General features: G+C 32.5%; 1 protein-coding gene across 1 annotated transcript; it reads right to left on the reverse strand.

The window, feature by feature from the left end:
* Nucleotides 1-303: 303 nt before the first annotated feature.
* LOC109338271 (F-box/kelch-repeat protein At3g23880-like) lies at nucleotides 304-963 on the reverse strand. The gene has a single exon (XM_019575466.1). It carries the CDS (start codon nucleotides 961-963, stop codon nucleotides 304-306), a length of 660 nt encoding a protein of 219 aa, XP_019431011.1.
* Between the last annotated feature and the right edge of the window lie 21,111 nt (nucleotides 964-22,074).

Here is a 22,074-nt window from a genome sequence, read left to right on the forward strand (position 1 = left end):
AAATTTTTAAAATTTTATAAAAATAGGCTAAACAAAAATGAGAATAATTATAATTAATCAATTAATCTTATTTGAATTGTTAAAATTAAAATACAAATACACAAAATTTTCTAATAGTAAGTTAGCAGCTACTATCATATAAGGAAAGAGCCGAGTATGAATAAAGGAATGCTGAATTTCAGTAATGACATGCTCATGAGAAAGGTTCCCTTATACAGTGGAAGAAAAGGCAATCTAAGTTCTTCAACAGGTCAAATGCAATCAAAATGAGTTTATACATTGAACAGAAGTTTTAAAAGGCGCTCAAGCACTAACAAAACACCTTGTATTGTCACCAAACCTATAAACTCTCACCTCAGTTCTCTCCAAATTCTCGACCGAAGCTCCGCTATCCACGAGGACAGCTACCACCTTGTAAGTTTTAGTTAATTTATCGTACCAAAACCTGAACTCAGCAGAATCAAATGCACGGCCTTCCACCTTAACTAACAAGTCGGCAGATCTTTTGGAAAACAACTTAGTAACAGGGTTCCATAAGCCTACCCTGTATTTATGAAATTCGTTTCCACGAAAATTTCTAGGAAAGGCACGAACCAAGCAAATCAAGCCATTGCAGGAGACTCCAATACCTGTGTGTTTCATCAATTTTAATCTGTAGTGAAGATTTTCAGCAACGACAGTTGTGGGTGATGATGGATTGTGATGGAGTAAAGAACGAAAGGAGCAGGATATGGCCGATCTCTTCCCATGATTACCAATCAAGGTTAATATGAGGTTGGCATTTTTGGGGGCTCTTTGAAGATGTAGTTTAATGAAATTTGGATCAGAGATGAGAGATTTCCAAGACTTACAGATACACCTGAAACGCAGAAGTAATATCGCAGGAAGCCAAGAAAGGATCTCAAATATGAGTTCATCAAGGAGAACTCCAGAAAGGGATGTTTGGGCACAATGATTTTTCATTGGCGACAGGTTAACTGTTGGAATCGGATAATAACAAACAAGATGGTGGTGATGAAATGACTACTATCTAAACCCTATAATGTTGTTGTCCTCCTTTTTTTAAACGTTAATAAAGGGGATCTTGTGTACTCAAATCTTCTTTTTTTGCAGTTACATATGAGATCGTACGATTCTATTTTGTCAAGTTATCCCCAATTATTTATGGTATGGATGAAATGGCAAAGTGTTTCAGGTGTCATATGTGATAAAAAATAATCATTTAAGCTTGATACAAAAATTTATCATACAGATATAAGACCTGCAATATTATATGAGATTGAATGTTGGGCAGTAAAATGTCAACAAGAAAATCGACTCCATGTCGCAGAGATGATAATATTGCGTTGGATTAGTGGACCCAATAGACAAGTTAGAATTAGAAATGGTTGCATGAAAGAGAAAATTAGATTAGCTCCTATTGTAGAAAAGATATTCGAGGGTTGAACCTTAGGTGGTTTTGACATAAGTGAAGGAGACCAGTAGAAACCCCCATAAGGAGAGTATATCAAATGGAAGTCCAAGAAAAATCTTAGGTGAAACAATTAAGAATAACTTAGAGAATTATGTTTTATCAATGAACATGATTTTTTTGTACTACCAAGGATATCTCATCTCCTTATGGATAAGGAACTAATCTCTTTCGTTGGGTGCATGGCTGACCCTCCCAACAAGTATTGCTCTCATGAATCGAGCTATTGACCATTTGGTCTTTCTAGGGATCTAGTATGGCCTTACACTACTAGACCAACACCTTAATGGTAAATGAACATGATTTATGATAGAACATTACGGTATTGTTCTATCCAAGTAGTCAACCCCACCTAGATGAGATAAAAGTTTGGTTATTGTTCTTGTATTTCTAATGCTTTGAATTTTAACCTACATATCTTAATAGATCTATTAATTATTAAAATAATATAACTAACATTAATAATAAATTAGTGGTGAGTAAGGCTACAAGTGGTTCCAAATTGAACTACAAAACCAAGAAAATCGAACCAAATCAAACTGATAAAATATAATACAATTCAATTTTATGGTTTGATTCGATTTTATGTGGAACCGATTGCCTACAGTTTGATTGAAAGTTTCTGAATTTGGAAAATAGTGTAAATCAAACTGAATTGTACACTCAACCAAATTTGCCAACTATATTTAGTGCCGGTGACACTCCATCTTCTTATCAAAGCTAGTGAAGTACTTCTTCTTCCTCTCACTCTCACTCAACCACAATCCTCTAGATTAGGTTAGGGGGCTCTAAGCCCTAATTTCTCATTTTTGTCTCCAAAATCCTAATTTCTCTGGATTAGGTTAGCAATGAACATTTCAACATTATCCCTGTTAATAATAGCGGAGTGGCTTTAGCATTTTATCAAACACAATGCATACAATATGAATCAAAGAAAAGGAAATAGAAACATAACATTGGCTGGGTCACTAACTGATACAGTAACTATTTATGTTTCTCATTAAAAGAAACAAATGTGGTATTCAATTCTTAGAAACAAAGAAGAAAGAAATAGAATTGGGAAAAGAGGGAAACCTTGAAACAAAAGTTGTAGAGCACAACTGATATGATATTGTAGCAAAATCAATATGAAAAGGAACCATCGTAATTTCTCTCACAATAAATTGAGATACCAACCTCCTCCACTGCTATCTTTCTATTTCATTCTTATTTATTTCCAAGTCTGATAGTGTTTTCTGAACATGCATGCATGATGTTCCGTATCACTTAGTTTAGAAAACTTACTTCACATTTTAGTTATCAATTTAGATTTATTCATTAATTTAAATTATCGTATTTTTTTAGAATTGAAACTTACTATTGAGTAACTGGATTCTCTTACTATCTTTTGTAATTGCAGTTTAGTGTTCCTTTTATTTAAGTGTGAATAGAGATGTCAACGGACACGGGTAGGTACGGGTAGCAGCTATCCGTTACTCGTTTTGAAATATAAGAACATTAGCCATACTTATTTATAGGGATGACAAAAACACTCGTACTTATAGGTACTCGTGTGTAAAACCCGTATGCACATGAGTACGAGTCACAAATGGGTACCCACAGTTTTTACAAACGGGTTTTTAAAACACTCGTAGTACATACGGACGAGTATGAGTATTATGTTATCCGTGTCTGTGAATACCCTTTATTTATATGATTATTATATTACCTTTAATTAAAATACTAAGTATGTTATATTGATCTTCATTACACTATATTCATCTTTTCTTTTTACTTTTTTACCTTTTCTACATCTTTTATTGAATTTGGTGGTAAAACAATACAAAGACCATTACATATGTAGAAATATATATGTATTGCAAAGAAAAATATATATTTTTCTTAAGGAATGAGAATATTAAATCACACAAATAGAAAACACCAACAAATTTAGCATTTTTTCCAAATATTCAATCAAAAGACATAAAAATAATTAAGTTTCATCTCATATGAAACATAATATAAGTACGAAGTTAGAAATTCATTAATAATGTAAGAAACTGTAAGTACCCGTTTCACCCGCGAGTATTCAGAAATACACGTGAAAAACACGCATGTGGATATCCATACAGATATGGGCTGGTATAAGTAAGGATCTCATATTTCAGAATGGGTAGCGAGTAGCTACTACCTGTGCCCACTCGTGCACATTGTCATCCATACTCACTCGTAGCCATACAAGTACCCACATGCGGGGTTTTCACACGTATTTCTAAGTACCTTTGGGTTTCCTATGTTATCAATGAATTTATAACTTCATACTTCTATTAGGTTTCATATAAGATAAAACTTAATTATTTTTGTACATTTTATTAGACCATTTGGCAAAAATGTTTAATCTATTGAAATTTTCTATTTGTGCGATTTCTTGTTCTCATTTCCTAACAAAAAATACATATTTTTCTTTGCAAGCCATGTGCACTTTTGCAATGTAATAATATTTATAGTATGTTTCACCACCAACCAAATTCAATAAAAGATGTAAACGAGGTAAAAAATATAAATAAAGTAAAAGAAAAATATGTACATAGTGTAATGAATGCTAAAATATTGTACTTGCTTTTTTAATTAAAAGTAATATAGTAATTACATAAATAATGGGCACCCGCGGCATAAGTACCACAATACACATACCCGCTCATAAGTTGTAAGTATACTCTTAAAACTCGTTTGTAAAATTTGCAGGTAACTGTTCGTGACTCGTACCCTTATGAATTTTACATGCAAGTACCCATGGGTATGAGTCTTTTTGTCATCTCTAAGTGTAAATGTCATATTATATAAGAGGATTAGTGAAAAAGTTATAAATGGAAAAAAGTAAACATTTTCTTTAGGTTTTAGTTCAAGACATTTCATTTCTGACTTTCTCCTCCATGGTTGAAGGTAGGGGTGTAAGCGATTCCGTTTTAAACCATTTGAAAAGCTAGGAATAGAATTTGGAGTAACACACTTCTGAATTAGAACAATTGACTAGGAATAGAATCATTTGAAAAGCTAGGAACAGAACTGCAATCAATGTCAAGTTTAGGGACAGAACATCCTCTTGCTATCATCTTTTCATTCATCCAATGCATAAGTTTTGATCCATCCATTAGCAATAGAAAATAGTAAAACCAAGGCTACACAAAAATAATTCAGAAAATCTATCTTGTCTATTATCAAACCTTGCATAATATAAAATGCATTAAAAAGCAGATATCATAATTTAACATACACCAAAATAAGCAAACCATCACAGGGGGACTTCATTTCACTCGGGTGAAATCAAGCTCTAAACGTAATCATAAGAAAAAAATAGGCAATCCATCAAAATGCTAACACTTAAGTTGGGGGAGTGTGTATAATATTTTGAAAGAAATTTATTTTGGTTTACTTTTTAAATTTTTAGTGTGTGTTTTTTAAATGTTTAGTGTGTTTACTTGTTCATATTTTTTTAGTGTGTGTTCAATTTTTAGTTGTGTGTTTACTTTAGTTTCTTTCTTATATTTTATTTAAAAATGTGAAATTTTTTAAACTAAACTTAATAAATAACACTACTTGGCTCAAAGAATTTTTTAACAAGATCACTAACTTTGTGAATTAATAAGCTTTGACGAACAACTTGAGATGAAAATCTGAATTTTTTTATGAAAATTTCATATTGTCATAACTCTAATAAAATACAAACTTTTTTTAAAATCATTTATCATGAACTTGTGAAATTCTTTCAAAACCAAAAGAATGCATAAAATCCCAACCATGTGAGGGAGTGTAAGCCAAACACAAAAAATGTAAGCATATTGTGAGAAACTTATTGGATTTTACACAATTGATTTTGTTTTAATCTTTCTTTACTTGATTGCACAAAAATTTTGGAAATGATGAAGGCAAGTTCTTTCAAATAGAATGAGTCACTTGACCAAAAATGACTAACCAAAATATTATGGAAACTCTGATTTTATTATTCAAGTTGTGTATTTCTACTCTATCATTTCTTTTCATCTATTCTTAATGCTTATTTTAGCTTGATCACCTAAAATATGGTTTATGTTTTAAGCAACTTTTTTTCAAGATTATCAACATCTGGGAATCTAGAATAAGTGGTGACAACCTTATTTCTTTCAGAGGATACGTGATGGGTGATAATGTATTAAGCAAGGTTTGAAAATCATCTTACCTGATCCGAGAGGAATGGCGAGTTAAGAAATGACGTATCGTGGATGGAATCACACCAAAATAACTTGTTTATATTAAAATCATGTTAATACTTAACATTTAAGAAATCATATGTCCAAAACATAATTTCCTCTTGAATTTGTAAATAGTTAGTTACTTTACTTTTTCTTGTTTGTTACTTTATAAAATAAAATAAAACATATTTATTTGTTACTTTGTACTTTTAATATAAGATACAAAGTATGATTACATTTCTATTAGGCAAATCTCTGTGGTTCAACATAACCCTATACTATACTGTAATTGAATCTTGAAAGAGGTCCAAAAGTAAATATAGTAAAGTGTTGACTTATAACATCTCACCGCTAATTTTTACATTTCTGTCATTCAAATTCCTCAACTAACTACTAACTCTTTTATTTTTCTTTATTTACATTTTTTCATTTACTTTTCTACACATACTAACATTCTAACATTTTTTTTGTTGCTTTATTCTTTCATATAGCTTATCCCACATCCACCACCAACAACTAGAGGATTGCGATCAAGGTATGATGAACTAAACCGTTATGGGAATTTAAAAGGGTATTATTATTTAAATCTTCATTGTAAGGATCTCATTATTATGCTTAACTGGTAACTAAACTAATATGCCTAAAGATATAAGTAAAACATATATATTATATAAGGACATCGAGTTACACCTCTAGTCCGAAACGAAGGAAGGTTGTGTTGTAATAGACTGAAGGAAGAAGGTTTGTGCACCATTTGATGCGTTATGCATATATTACTTGAAAGATGGTAGAGTTCCTTCTAAGACCTAGTATAAATATGGTCGATACCTCGACGTATGTAAGATATATGCTTTATTGATCATCCCAGAAACATTGCATGCTGATTTAGGAACCAGTTCTTCCCAATTATGGTATTAGAGCTACGGGGAAGGTTGATAATATGAAACTTTTAAATTCCATATTTGCCTAAATTTATATACAATCGTTGTTGTTAGCATTCTCTTTGTTTGAATTCTCTATTGTTAGCATATGCTTTGTTTTAAAAAGTAAAAACAAAAAGGTTTCCAAAATTTCTAATTTTTTATTTGGATGCATTAACAAGAATAGAACCAAGAATATATGCACTAGACTCGAATGATATACCAAAATATTCATTTATACCAATATAGAAGATGATCTATGTATACTAACACCCTTTATTGTTGGTGGCGATGGAGAAGCAACGTTTAACCAACTATATTATACAAATATGTACCTACTAAAACAATTGAGGTGTCTAATAGAACCAATCATAATAGAATAAACAAAGAAATATCCCCTAGAATGATTATATGATAGGATCCTAGGGGAAGGTGAGAAGATAATAGGACAAGAAGGTTATAGTAGTAGAAAAGAAAGGCTACAAGAAATAGAAAAACCCCTAGAGCAAAAAATATATGAAACCAAAAGAGATATTAGGCATTTCACTGAAGAAATAAATCCTCAAAAATAGTATGAAGAGGATCATGGAAGTATTAGGAGAAAAAACATAGTAGAACCAATTATACAAAATCCCCAAATTAATATGATGAAGAATTTAGAAATGGAAATAGGTAGTAGTATAATGATTACAGACCAAGAGATTAGATCACAACAATTAAATGTGGTAACTATTGGTACTAGGATAAAAGTAGAACAAATACAAAAGGGTCAGGAAGTCATAAATAATAATTTATGAACTATATATGAACATATTAAGAAAATAGAAGAAACAAGATTAGAATAAATAGAGATATGAAAGTGTAAAGAGTCAAGACCTGCACATTTAAGTCTAGTCAAAGTTTTGATGAAGCAAACACATATACAAGAAAGCTTGAAGATCATACAACAAACAACAAGTTGAAGACTCATAGGTTGCATCTATAGATTTAGGACATTAATATATTTACTTGTAATTAGAAGTTTTAAGATGATTGCCATAGTTTGAGTCCAGGTTAGGTAAACCTAGGTGGAAAGTCTCAAAAGAACTAAAATAAATTAAGATTAAAATTGAGACATAACATCTAGATATCTTATGATAAATAGGCGCATGCATATACATACATAGTTTCATGCATCAAAGGTGATATATTTTGAAAAGCTATGTTAAGCATATGCATAACATATAGGTAGTGTACCATACATTCCTTACATCAAAGAAAAACATTTTTGATTCAGTATAATCGATTAAGTAGTTAGTGTAATCGATTATCTAGAATTCAATTACTAAATAATTTGATGATGTTAGCATGTTAATTGATTAAGACACCATATAATTGATTAAAACATAACTGAAAACTGATTCTTAACAGCCCGTTAATCGATTAAATGGAAAGATAGTAGACTAATATCAGTATCAATAGGATTAGTATAAATTCTGTAAATCTTGCCAATGTGGAATAACTTGCATATTTTGAAAATTGTTAGAGCGCATACATTTTCATAGATTGCATTGCAGTGAGAAAATGTATTTAGGAAACCTAGGGAGTGAAAGCATTCTGATTTACGCTTAGAGATTAATATCATTTCATCTAGTCTATATTTTTCTATGCATCAAATTCTTGTATCCAATTCTTGATTTCTTTGAGAGATTCGAGAGCAAAATCATTTTCTGAAAAGAGAGAGAATCATTTTTAGAAAACCTAGTACATTAATTTCATTTAGAATTAGGTTCTTGTGGATTTTCTGCTTTATGTTTTAGATTGAGTTTTCAATTGTTGAATCTGAGTATTAAGTACTCAAGTTAACTCAATACATTCTGTTTGAACAAGGAAGTTGATCTCTTTGTGAATAGTTTCACTATAAGAGAGATCGTTGTAATCTTCACATGGGCTAAGAAGTCTTAGTTCGAGCGATACCAAGGCTGGGGCCAATCGCGAAAGGATAGGAGATCCTAGTAGGCGATTTAGTTAGGTTAAACCTAGGTTGTCAAGCTCATAGGGGCTAGGTAAGGATCACCTTAGTTTTTTTTTATTTTGTAATTGGAAGTGTGATTGTAAAACTCACAATTGTAATAGTTGAAAAAAAAATCCCAAGATCAAAAGGGGAGGCCTGGATATAGTTTGCAGTGAACCGCAAACGAACCAGGATAAAATTCTTTGTGCACCTTTTTCTAGTCCCAAATCTCTTTACTTTTCATCTCTACTTCGTTGATTAATTGTGTTAATATGAGTTGTCTGCTATAATCTGTTTATGTCTTTCTGTAATCTCATTAATCAATTAATTGTATAAAGATTCGGTAATTGGTAACTTGCTTTTCAAGAAACCAAAGAATGAAGTTGTGCGAGTGTCAGGATTATTGATTATCCGCAAGCGTAATCAATTATATCTGATCACTGTTTAATCGATTAAGTCCAAGCATAATCAATTAATTGCAGTCTATTTTAGTTTTGCGCAAGTATAGGAACAAGTGATTCACGACCCCTATTCACCCCCCCCCCCCTTCTAGGTGTATTCTAACATGTTGATACCCAACAAGTAGTATCAGAGCTAGTACAAAAGTTCTAGCTTGATAGTGTATTCGTTTGATCCTAGAAGATACTACAATGGGTTCCAAAAACCCATTTGTGGTGATGGTGCATCCATCAACCGCCCTCCGATTTTCAGTGGCGAGGGGTATGCCTACTAGAAGATGCGCATGAAAATACTCATTGAGGCGATTGACACAGACATTTAGGAATCCATGGTCAATTGTCATTTCGTTCCACTTCACTTAGTTGGTGATGAACCTAAACAAAAACCAAAAATTTTATGGACCGATGATGAGCGCAAAAAGGTTCAGCATAATTTACGTGCCAAAAACATTATCACATCGGCCTTATCATAAGATGAATTCTTCAGGGTGTCGTAGTGCCAAAACGCTAAAGAAATGTGAGACACTTTACAAGTGACCCACGAAGGCATGGTAAAGGTTAAGCACGCTAGGCTAAATGCGCTAACACATGAATATGAGCTATTTCGCATGTTATCATATGAATCAATTAGTGAAATGAAAAAGCGATTTACTCACATTGTTAACCATTTAGTTGCCCTAGATAAAACTTTTGCTAAAGTAGAATTGACTAACAAAATTTTGTGTTGCCTTGACAAGAAATGGCAGCCGAAAGTAACTGCGATCATGGAGTCAAAAGACTTATATTCCATGCCTTTAGCGACTCTATTTGGCAAACTCCAGGAACATGAGATGTAGTTAGGGTGTTTGACCATGAACGAAGATTTAGTCCAGAAGAAGAAAAGCATCTCTCAAAGCAACTAGCTCGAAGATCAAGAAGGGGATGATGATTCTGATTCCAAGCTGGACGAAGAAACCACGAATCTCCTAGTTTGCAAATTCGGCAAATTCCTAAAAATGAAATAGTGGTTCAAGAGGTTTTAGAAGGAATAACCGCGTGACTCAACCAAAAAGGGCAAGATCCCAAAGGAGCACTTCACTTACCATGAATGTGGGAAGGTTGGACACATGAGGCTACAATGTCTAGTCTACTTCAAGAAGGTCTAATTGGAAAAGAGCACTCCTCTAGATTTTAAATCAAAAAGAGCATACATCGTGTGGGATGCTCCTGAGGAGGAAACTACATCAAGTGCATCAGATGAGAAGGAGTCTGCAAAATTGTGCCTTATGGTCAAAACACAAGAAGCTTGTAGCTCTAGTGGACAAGATGATGCAAATGAGGTATATTCTGATACTTCATCGTCTACTAATGATTCCCTTACATATGATGAGTTATATAATGCATTTGTTGAATTAAACAAAGAACTTAAAAAGCTTGTTAGGATTAACAGTGATAGAAAACGGGTAATCCTACTGCATGAACAACAAATCATTATAATGCAAAAAGAGTTAGATGAGTTAAAACTAGAAAATGAAACCTTAAACTTAATCTACTCTTGTAGCTCTTGTAATTTCTCTAAAGATTATTTATGTCAACCTACTATATGCAATACTTGCGAGACTTTGCAAATCGAAAAGTCTAGCTTAAAAAAAACTCGCAAAGCTTAAATGTAGTAGATTTAACCTTGACACTTTACTTGTTGAATCTAGAAATCCGAGTAACCACATGGGATTAGGTTATAAGACCCAAACTAGCAAGAAAAGACCATATAGGAAACCTGTAGTCTATAATCGTAAAAAGTCACACACTCACATGCCTACTTGTTTCTATTGCGGCACTTATGGCCATACTACTACTTCATATTATATTAGAAAATATGGTGTACCTGATGGTTCTTATATTTGGGTGAAGAAGGGAAAAAATACCATGGTTACTAACAAAAACAGACCCAATATCAATTGGGTACCTAAACAAGTCAAGTAATTTGTTTTGCAACTTTGCCTATGAACGCATGGACATCATTGATACTTAGATAGCGAGTGTCCGAGGCATATGACAAGTGACATATGGAAATTCCTAGATCTAACACTCAAATAAAAAGGGTATGTCACGTATGGCGACAACAATCGAGAGAAAATACTTGAGGTTGGAACTATTGGCAATGCTTCTCAAGCTGTGATAGAGAATGCGCTCTATGTGGAAGGCCTGGATCACAAATTATTAAGCATCAACCAATTGTGTGATGAAGGTAACAAAGTATCCTTTGATTCTAATTGTTGCATTATTCGTGATAGTTTATCTAATAATGTTAAGTTCATTGGTCATCGTATAAATAACATATACATGGTTAATTTGGAGGATGTCACTACATTGTTCTCAAAATGTTTTATCTCTAGAGAGAATGACATATGGCTTTGGCATAGGCGCATTGCGCATATACACATTAAACTCTTAGATAAATTGTCTTCACGTGATTTAGTTGTTGGTCTACCTAAACTTAATTTCAAGTCTAAAGAAGCTTGTGACACTTGCCAAAAGTGCAAGCAAGTTAAAAACTCATTTGCGACTAAAAACTTGATCTCCACAACTAGGCCTTTGGAGCTTCTCCATATGGACCTATTTGGACCATTGCAAATCATGAGTTTTGGAGGTAGCTGTTATTCTTTAGTAAACGTAGATGATTTTTCTAGGTTCACATGGACCATGTTCTTTCTACTAAAAGCGACGCATTTAAATCCTTTAAGAGCCTTGCCAAGAAAATCAAAAACCAAGTTAACCTGAAAATTGTATATATACCAAGTGACCATGGTGGTGAGTTTGAAAACCATTTGTGTTTAACAAGTTTTGTGATAAACATGGTATCCTGCACCACTACTCTGCTCCTATAACTCCTCAACAAAATGGAGTTGTGGAGAGGAAAAATCGCATATTAGAGAAGCTGGTAAGGACCATGTTTAATGAAAGAAAAATGCCTAAATACTTTTGGACCGATGTTGTAGATACGACTTGCTATGTTATAAATCGAGTACCTCTTAGGCCTAAATTGTTAAAAATGCGTTTGGATGCAAGTGTTTTCTTTTAAACAATGGAAAACGAGCTTTAGGAAAATTTGATTCAAAGGCTGAGGAGGGTATATTCCTAGGGTGTTCGATGCATAGTAAAGCATTTAGAGTTTTTAATAAGTACATTATGATTGTAGAAGAATCTATTCATGATCATTTTGATGAATTTTATCCAAAAGACAAGAGATAGGTTTTGTCTAATGATGTTACAGGTGCTTTGGAAGAAGCATACTCTAAGGACTTGGAAAACGATAAAGAAGATAAGGATGATCAAGAAGTCAATGAGGACTATCATGACTTATCGAAGACGTGGAAAACTAAGAAACACCATCCACTCGATAAATTATGAGGACTATCTTTGCATAACTTTTTTAATTTCGTTGCTTTCGTATCAAAAATAGAGCCTAAGACCATAGATGAGGCCATTGAGGATGTGCATTGGGGTATAGCTATAAAATAAGAGCCAAACTAGTTTGAGCGTAATAATGTGTGGGACTTGGTCCCCAAACCAAAAGACCGTCCAATAATTAGCACTAAATGGGTCTTTAGAAATAAACTTGATGAATCTGGCTTAATAATACAAAACAAAGCACGCCTTGTGGCCACGAGATACAACGAAGAGGAAGGTATCGATTACGATGAAACCTACACCCTTGTTGCGAGGTTAGTGGCCTTAAGGATTCTATTGGCATTTGCATAATTATGAATTTTAAGCTGTTTCAAATGGATGTTAAGAGCGTCTTCTTGAATGGATTTATTCAAGAGGAGGTTTATGTTGAGCAACTTCCCGGCTTTGAAAATTATAAATTTTCGAACCATGTCTATAAGCTTAGAAAGGTACTTTATGGTCTAAAGCAAGCTTCTCGAGCTTGGTATGATAGACTAAGCACTTTTCTCTTAAAAAAGGGGTTCGTGAGGGGCAAATTCGACACAATGCTCTTTACCCAAAAATCAGATAATCATGTTTTATTAGTTCAAATATATGTTGATGGTATTATCTTTGGAGATACTAATGACCTCCTATGCGAGGATTTTTCTGATTTGACGCAGGGTGAATTTGAAATGTCAATGATGGGAGAGCTTACCTTCTTCATGGGATTACAAATCAAGCAAAAGGATAGTGGCATATTTGTTTACCGATCAAAATACTACAAAGAATTTCTACGCAAATTCGAGATGGAAAAATGCAAAGAAGCCTCCACTCCTATTGCATCCTCATGCTATTTAGACAATGATGATAAAGGAAAAGTGGTAGAAGTAACTAAATATCATGGATGATAGGCACGTTATTATATTTAATATCGATCCGCCTTGATATTATGTTTAGTGTTTGCATGTGTGCTAAATATCAATGTATGCCTAAGGAATCCCACTTTACTTATGTTAAATGTATCATGAGATATTTAAAGGAACCATTAATATGGGACTATGGTATCCTTGGGAAAAGCACTAGTGGAACTTGTCACCTATTAGACAGCTCCTTAGTGTCATAACATAGAAAAAAGCAAGTTAGTGTTGCTTTTTCCACTGCCAAAGCGGAATACATTGCCGCCAGTGTGTATTGCGCTCAAATCCTTTGGATGAAGTGGCAACTTATGGATTTTGGTCTCTCTTTGGAAAAGATACTGATTCATGAGACAATACAAGCGCCATAAACTTATCCAAGAATCTCATCTTGCATTCTAGAACTAAGCGTATAGAGATAAGACATCATTTTTTGCGTGATCATGTACAAAAAGGTGACTGTGTACTTGAATTTGTTGAAACCACAAAAAAACTAGTTGATACTTTCACAAAGCCCCTTCCACAAGACTCGTTCTTTGTTCTTAGGAGAGAACTTGGAATTCTTGACGAAAAAGCTTAACTAGTTTGATTAATGGTGTTTTGTGCCTTTTGTATGATAAATGTGATTATGTATATGTTGTACGTAAATGCATATTTCCCTTTGTGCTTCATAAATTGCATTCATTATTACATGTTTAAGTGTTAGAAGTGCATAATTATGTATAGAATAGGTTCCTAGGTTAAGAGTCCTAGCATACCATTGTTAATCTAAAAAAACATACTCAAATATGCACTTTTACTGATGTTAATCGATTACCCTGTATGATAATCGATTAAACTGAGTTCCAATAGCTTAAACTTTTAAAACCTCTATCTTCAATCGATTAATTATTCCTTTAATCGATTAATTGGACTCAGTTGCATAAGATTTTAACTGGTTTTAATCGATTAACATAAGCCTTAATCAATTAACGGTAGTAAAATATAACAGATTCAACGTGTATTTGGGAAAGTTTTTCAAACCCTAAAATCTCAATTCCTACAATTTCTCTGTCCAGTCGTGAAATTGATCTTTTCCTTCACTATAGTAATCCAAAAAGAGTGTCCTTAAGCCTTGTTAGCCACCTATTAGCCCCTAATCCTCAAGAAATCTGAAAATCTAGTTCTTCCACAACCTAAAACCCTAACAAAAAATCACCCCAAATCGATTACATAATCAATCAAGAGCTTTCTAATCTTAGAACTATGGTTGATGTTAAGCATAAGAGAGTGAAAAACACTTCCAATCATCCAAGAAGATCTAAAATCGGATCTAGTTCCAGCCATGGTGATAGGAGGGATCGAGGTGACCCATACTATTCACTGATTTTGCAAGAAACTCGTCTAGAAAAATTTCAAGGGAGGAAACGAACCTATATCCAATATGTGAACATGGCTTCAATGCTATCTCAGGGATTCGAGTTTCCACATGGATTAGAAGTTCAGGGTCTGACCTAGTTTCTAGAGCTTAGCGGTAAGGTATACCTAGCCCTTGTTAGGGAATTTTATGCAAACCTTAGATACAAAGATGGAACTTACTGGTCTATGGTTTCAGGAAAACTATTTGAGTTGAATGAAAAACTATTTCTGGATGTGGGTAGATTAGCTAGTGATGGTTGTTGCCTTGGAGACTGCTCGCATGATTTATGGAACTCATTCGATGCGACTGAAATATAAAAATCGTGTCTCAGGGATCCTCACATGTATGCGCAAGGTGAGCTAACTAAAGCTAGTCATTTTATGTTGAGAATCGTCTTCTGTACTATATTGTAGTGTATATTTTGGTTCAAAGGGACACTAACCCTGCTCAGCCTACTATAAATGACCTGAAATTCATCTTTGCTGTCCAAGAAAATATAAGGACAAAATGGCCTGAGGAGATTCTAAAGGTGTTGAATGGCATCTCAACCTCATCGAACAAGCTACTTGCATATGGAATAATCATATCGCGTATCATTGACCATCTAGAAATAGATATGTCTGATACGTTGATTTTTACAACAAACTCTCTATAGCACTTGATTGGAGATAATCTCATCCACAAATGGGTATTTACAAGTATAGAAATGCCTGGGAATACCAGGAGGATCATAACACAATTGTGGACTTGGACTTATCTGATGAAGATGTTCCTATGAATGAACTGATTCTAGAGAATCAGGGGGGCTTCTACTATGCCTCAAGAACATTCATTTTGGATATCTCACGTAGGTGTTATGGAACAGAGGCTCAATGCTCGCAATGACACACACTATGAGTCTCTGAGGAACATGCTTCAATCTAGGTTTGAGACTCAGATGAAGAAATCAATTGTTTGGACTTCTTCATTCAGACCACTAATGACATTATGCATCTTCAAGAAAGACGTCCACCTTCACCATCTTAGGATTGGTCTAGGAGTGTCTAACCTATAGGGTGTTATATTTTGTCGTTTAGTATTATGGTTTGGATCATGTAATTCATGTTATTTTTTAAGCATTGTGATCTTTTGGCTTGTAATATGTTGTTAAACTCTATTTATGTACTTGTTTCTAAAATTTTGCAAATATCATGCTTTGTTGGACAATTATTAATTATGTCGAATGGTTTACGAATTTTGGTTTTACGAGTATCTTGACCATATCTTGTGTGTAGGCCATATGTGTTTGATTAATACATGCTAAACCTGACTATACCAGAACTATTAATCATTCCATGACTGATTGAATATTTACATGTTGGATGTGTCATATACTTGAGAGATTTGTGAGATTTGAATATCTTGACCATATCTTGCATCTAGTTCTTAATTTCTCTGAGAAATTTGTGAGGAAAATATTTTCTGAAAAGAGAGTGAATCATTTTTGGAAAACCTAATGCATTAATTTCATTCAGAATTAGGTTCTTGTGAATCTGAGTATTAAGTACTCAAGTCAACTCAATACATTTTGTTTCAACAAGGAAGTTGTTCTCTTTGTGAATATTTTCACTACGAGATAGATCTTTGTAATCTTCACAGAGTCTAAGAGGTCTTAGTTTGAGTGATACCAAGGCTGGGGCCGATCGCAAAAGGATAGGAGATCCTAGTAGGTGATTTAGTTAGGTCATACTTAGGTTGTCAAGTTCATAGGGGCTAAGTAAGGACCGGCTTAGTTTTTTTCTGATTTTGTAATTAGAAGTGTGTTTATAAAACCCACAATTGCAATTGTTGAAGAAAAATCTCCCGAGGTCAGAAGGGGAGGCATGAATGTGGTTTGCAGTGGCCTGCAAAAGAACCAGAATAAAATTCCTTGTGCACCTCTTTCTAATCCCTAATCACTTTACTTTTCGTCTTTACTTTATTGATTAATTATGTTAATATGAGTTGCATGCTATAATTTGTTTATTGCCTTTCTTTAATCTCATTAATCAATTAAATGTGTAAAGATTCGGTAATCGATAACTTGCTTTGCAAGAAACTAAAGAATCAAGTTATGTCAGTGTCAGGATAATCGATTATCCACAAGCATAATCGATTATATCTGAGCATTGTTTAATTGATTAAGTCTAAGCATAATCGATTAGCTACAGTTTGTTTTATTTTTGCATAAATATAGGAAAAGTGGAACAAGTGATGCACGATACCTATTCAACCCCCCCCCCCCCTTCTAGGTGTAGTATGACCTGCTAATGTCCAACAGGATATACATACAAGAAAGAGAACATATAGAGAAATAGATAACAGTGTTATAAGACATAGAAGAAGAAATACAAGAGTTAGACAATAAGTTGGGAAGTATATTAGCAAAGCAAGTAAGCCTATTAGGAACAAAGAATGACGAGTTTTTAAGAAAATTATTAGTTCAAGGGAAAAAGTAAAAAGAAAATTACAAATAAACATGATGAATGGTATAGAAAAATTAGACGAAGATAATATAGATGAAATAGAAAGAATGATGGAAGAAGAAGAGTTAGAAAACTTGGAATAAATGATGAAAGAAATGGCATATATACAGATGTGCCACACTAATCTGGAGAGAACGTCCACAAGTAGACCAGAAATAAAAAGAGAGGACGAAATTGAAAAGGGAGAATTAAGACATAAAGATCTGATGAGAGATGAGCTAAGGTAAGATGAAGATAGATTCCATGTAGTATATACAAAACCAAATAGATCAAAATTTACGCCAACCCCCTTAGAGCTAGTGGAATCAAGGCAAATACCAAATTCATTGATATTGCTAGATTTGGATTGTGGACTAGATAATGACAAAAGGATAGAAGAATGGACAAATTCACAATTAATAGCTCTAATGGGAAGAAATCTAGATGCACCAACAACTAGTACTGTATTAGAAGCAACAATTTTGGAATAGTACAAGAATGGTGAAAAACTAAGACACATGAATGGAGGAATAAATTAAACACTATCCATAACCCTTCTAACAATAGGTGATAATTATATACAACATTAATAAGACAATATGACACCATATAAAGGAATGACTTTGTACGGAGAAATTTATCGATTAATGAAGCAACTAAAAGAACGGGAGTTAGAAGAAATATGCAAGAGATAGAATTATGCTCATTGGAACCACAATATTTAAATCCATACATATGTGAATTTAAGAAATATTATTACGAAGCAAGGATATCAGAGTACACCGATCAAAGGTATTATTTGGAATTATTTTATAGAAGATTACCAAACTTAATTTCAGAAACCATACTAGACGAATATGAAAGAGCTTACCATAATAATAAAGAGTTAGCACCTATGATTGATACTATGGGAAGAAGAGAGGATCTCTTGAAAGAATATTTATCTACAAAATGTACAAAAGCTTGGAGAAATATTAAATATTATAAGATAAATAAATTAGTGTTACAATGTGGGGATATTGAGATGCCTCATAGATGAGACTGCAACTCAATAAACAAGAAAAGAGTAAGCAAGAATAGATATAGGTTTAAAAAATATCCAAATAAGAAATTTATTAAGAAATTCAAACCACATAAATATAAAAAAATATTTTAGGAAGAGGAAATTTGGAAATAACAAGAATCCTGAAAGACAATATAATAGGAGACCAACAAAGTATAGATGTTATAATTGTGGAGAACTAGGACACATATCACTAAGGTTCCCTAGGAAAGTAAATTAAAAAACTGAAAAACTTATGCAAATAGTTGACGAATATGAGCTAGAACCATTGGAATATAATAACATAGGGAGCGAAATAAATGACTAAGATATAGAGATATATAAGCTAGAAATATTATTGTCAAATGAAGATGAAATAGATGAAGGATGTGAGTCAAAATAAGAAGAAATGCAAATTAATAGGATGCATGGAGAAATAATAAAAGTACAAATACACGAGGAATCAAAATTTGAAGAATATGAAAAATATAGAGATGTGGGTAAAGGAATAGAAGAAACTAGGATAACTTTTAATGAAAAACAAAATAATAATACTAGTAAAGCAAACTTAGACTTAAAATCAAAAGACCTAAAGAAAGTAAGTCTTATAAAAAAAGTAGGAAAGTTAATGAAGTCTAAACAAGAAGAAAAATGAAATGTGTAGTAATACGGAAAAAACACCCAATAGAGTCAACACTAACTGGGGGAACATTAAGTATCCCATTAATAAACAAAGTTCTAATAGAAGCTGAAATTCTGAAAACACTTTTTAAAGATAAAGTGTTGGAGATATATATTCAAGGAGTACAAATATTAATAAAAGAATTCTTCCACGAACGAATAGATACACACGTAGAATTACTAATATCAAATAGGAGAATTATAAATAATTTTAAAAATAGTACTTTAGGAATCTTAAATGGAAATTTAATGTACCAAAAACTAAAATTTAAAGTAAATACTAATTTTGCTATATCTGGGACTTAAGGGAATATGGACCAGACACTAATGATATACCATAAAATAGGAGGAATAAGGATGCCACCTAATAGTAGGGTTATAAGTATACATGTGATTATTGGATTGGTATTTACAAACGAACATAATATATATAAGAAGACATCAGGGCAGATAACTATAGATAAGAATTTTATGCCAGTACGAGAAGAGATACATTTAGATCCTACAAATATTGTCATACCTAGGCAAATAGAATTAGAATTAGACAATACTAAATCCTATTTTGATATAGAGTTACAAAGGTTCCAGTATACAGATAGGATAGGACAAAGATCATTAAAGATAAATATCTCAAATGTAAGTATTTTCATAACCCAACCAAGAAGAAGTGTGGATAGTTATAGAAATGAACCAAGACTATTAAAAACATTCAATAGTTGAACTACCAATAATAACAAACTTAGCTCAATTATACTTAAAGCCTATAACACTAGAAATAGATTTGACTAATGAGGAAGAAAATCATATCTTAATAGAGGTTATGAAGGATGCAGTATGGACATAAGTAATATCTATAGTAAAACCAAACCAGGAAAAGATTATTATCCAATTAGAACTAACAAACAACAATTTAGAGATAGAAGAGGAAGAGAGAAAGCCTTTAACAGTAATGAGATTTAACAAACGAGAGGTTCTCACAATAATAATGTGGGTAGATAATGACATGGGCAATTATAAACGAAAACTGATACTATGATAAGACTTTTTGATGAATACGAAATCATATAAGATTCAGCAGAAAAGGATTTTACTAAATATATATGCCCAAGCATTAATTCTACAAAAATATAAACAAGATATCTAGTCAGCTTATATTGTATATTGGTTAAACTTAATTATGAAAGTATCACACATTAGTAGACACAAGAGAAAATATAACAACAGTAAAGTGCAATGTTTTACCACCAGAATTATGGAAAGAGCTGAAAAATCCATTAAGAATGAGTACAGTGGGACAAGAAATTCATAATATAGAATTAGGAGCTACATATATACCTATTCATATATGACAATATGAGTTAAACAACAATATGTTATACCAACTTAATGAAAACACATGTGACATATTATTAGGATTAGATTTCTTGCAAAATTACATGCCATTAGAAGTAAATACTAAAGTATTAACGTTAACCACACCATGTAAACATAGGGCTTTTTGGCATAAGAATAACTAGGCCTTATAGGAGAAAGGATGAGAAATTCCAAAAAAAATATAGTACAGAAGAAGTTCAATTTGTTCCAAACAATAATCCTATAGAGATAAAACAGTATCTAGCAACTATATCTACCACGGGAACCCAAAAGACAATAGAATAGAGATTAGAAGACAACTATAGTGAAAACCCATTAGTTCATTGGAAAAAATCTAACCCTATAGCCAAAATAGAATTAAACGTTTATAGAAAAGAAATAAATTGTAAGTCTTATCCTTGGACAGAGAGAGACAAAGAAGAATTTATAATGCACATAAATGAAATGAAAAATATGGGCTAATAAGGGAAAGTAGATCAGAATATCCATCATCGGCCATGATAGTAATAAAACACAATGAAGAAAAAAGAGGGAAGTCAAGGTTAGTTATAAATTATACAAAGTTAAATAAGTTAGTCGTTAGAAATAAGTATTGCATACCTAAGATGGAATTATTGTTCAATCTAATAAGAGGGGAAAAGGTAATTAGCAAATTTGATTGAAACCATGATTTTTCCAAATAAAGTTAGAAGAAAAGAGTAAGAAATATATAGCTTTTAGTACATATGAAGGACTATATGAGCGGAACGTATTACCAATGGGATTTCATAATAGTCCAAGTATATTCCATGTTTCAAAGTTATTATTACCATTAAGAGAATTTGCAATAATCTACATATATGATATCTTCATATTATTACCATTATGGTTCTAGTTGAACAAAAGGGGCTAAATATATCACCCCAAAAGGCGGAACTAAGAAAAACTAGGATAGGATTTTTAGGAAAAACTTTATCACAAGATGGGATAGAATTACACGACCATGTAAGCAAAAATGTGGAAGATTTTCCTAGAATTACAAACAAGAATGAATTAAAATAATTTTTAGGATTAGTAAACCAGACAAGAAATTAATTACATTCCAGATTTATTAAAATTGACAGTCAAAATATTGTTGAAAGAGTTATTGTTGCTTTGCTTTACTTTTAGGCATCAAGTTTCTAATTGATTTATTTAATTACAGGTCAATTCTTTACTCGTTATCTCGGCTTTGTGGGAATAAATTCTAACGCCAGTATAATGGTTTCAAGAATGTTCCTTTAATCAAAAACTTAGCTTTATTTAATTATTAACAATTTCATACAATCTCGGCTTTGTTGGACTAAATTCCAACGCCGACATAATGGTATGAATTTAGCAATTTAACACAAGTGATAATGAGTTTTTTTTCATTTTCCTTTATTAACCGAACTACTTCCTTACGGAAGATTGGTAAAGAATAAATAAATAAAGCAATAAATAAATGTTAGTTGCAGAATTTAAACGACAGAAAATAAATGTTAGTTGTAGAAAATAAATGACAAAAAATAAAAGTTAGTAGTTAGATCACCCATTATAACTGTTATTTTTCCTTTTCAAAAAGCTACAATTTATGAATTAAATTGCACTTTGATTCAAGGTTTCTTTCTTTGTCAACAAATAATATTTATAAGTTAACACTTTACTATTTTACATTTGCATCTCTTTCAAGATTCAATTGTAGTATAGTAGAGGGTTATGT

Source organism: Lupinus angustifolius, unplaced genomic scaffold (genome assembly GCF_001865875.1).
Source record: "Lupinus angustifolius cultivar Tanjil unplaced genomic scaffold, LupAngTanjil_v1.0 Scaffold_21_26, whole genome shotgun sequence".
NCBI lineage: Eukaryota > Viridiplantae > Streptophyta > Magnoliopsida > Fabales > Fabaceae > Lupinus > Lupinus angustifolius.

Coding starts and splice junctions, on each gene's coding strand:
- LOC109338271 (XM_019575466.1), bottom strand. CDS start 963: ATGAAAAATCATTGTGCCCAAACATCCCTTTCTGGAGTTCTCCTTGAT.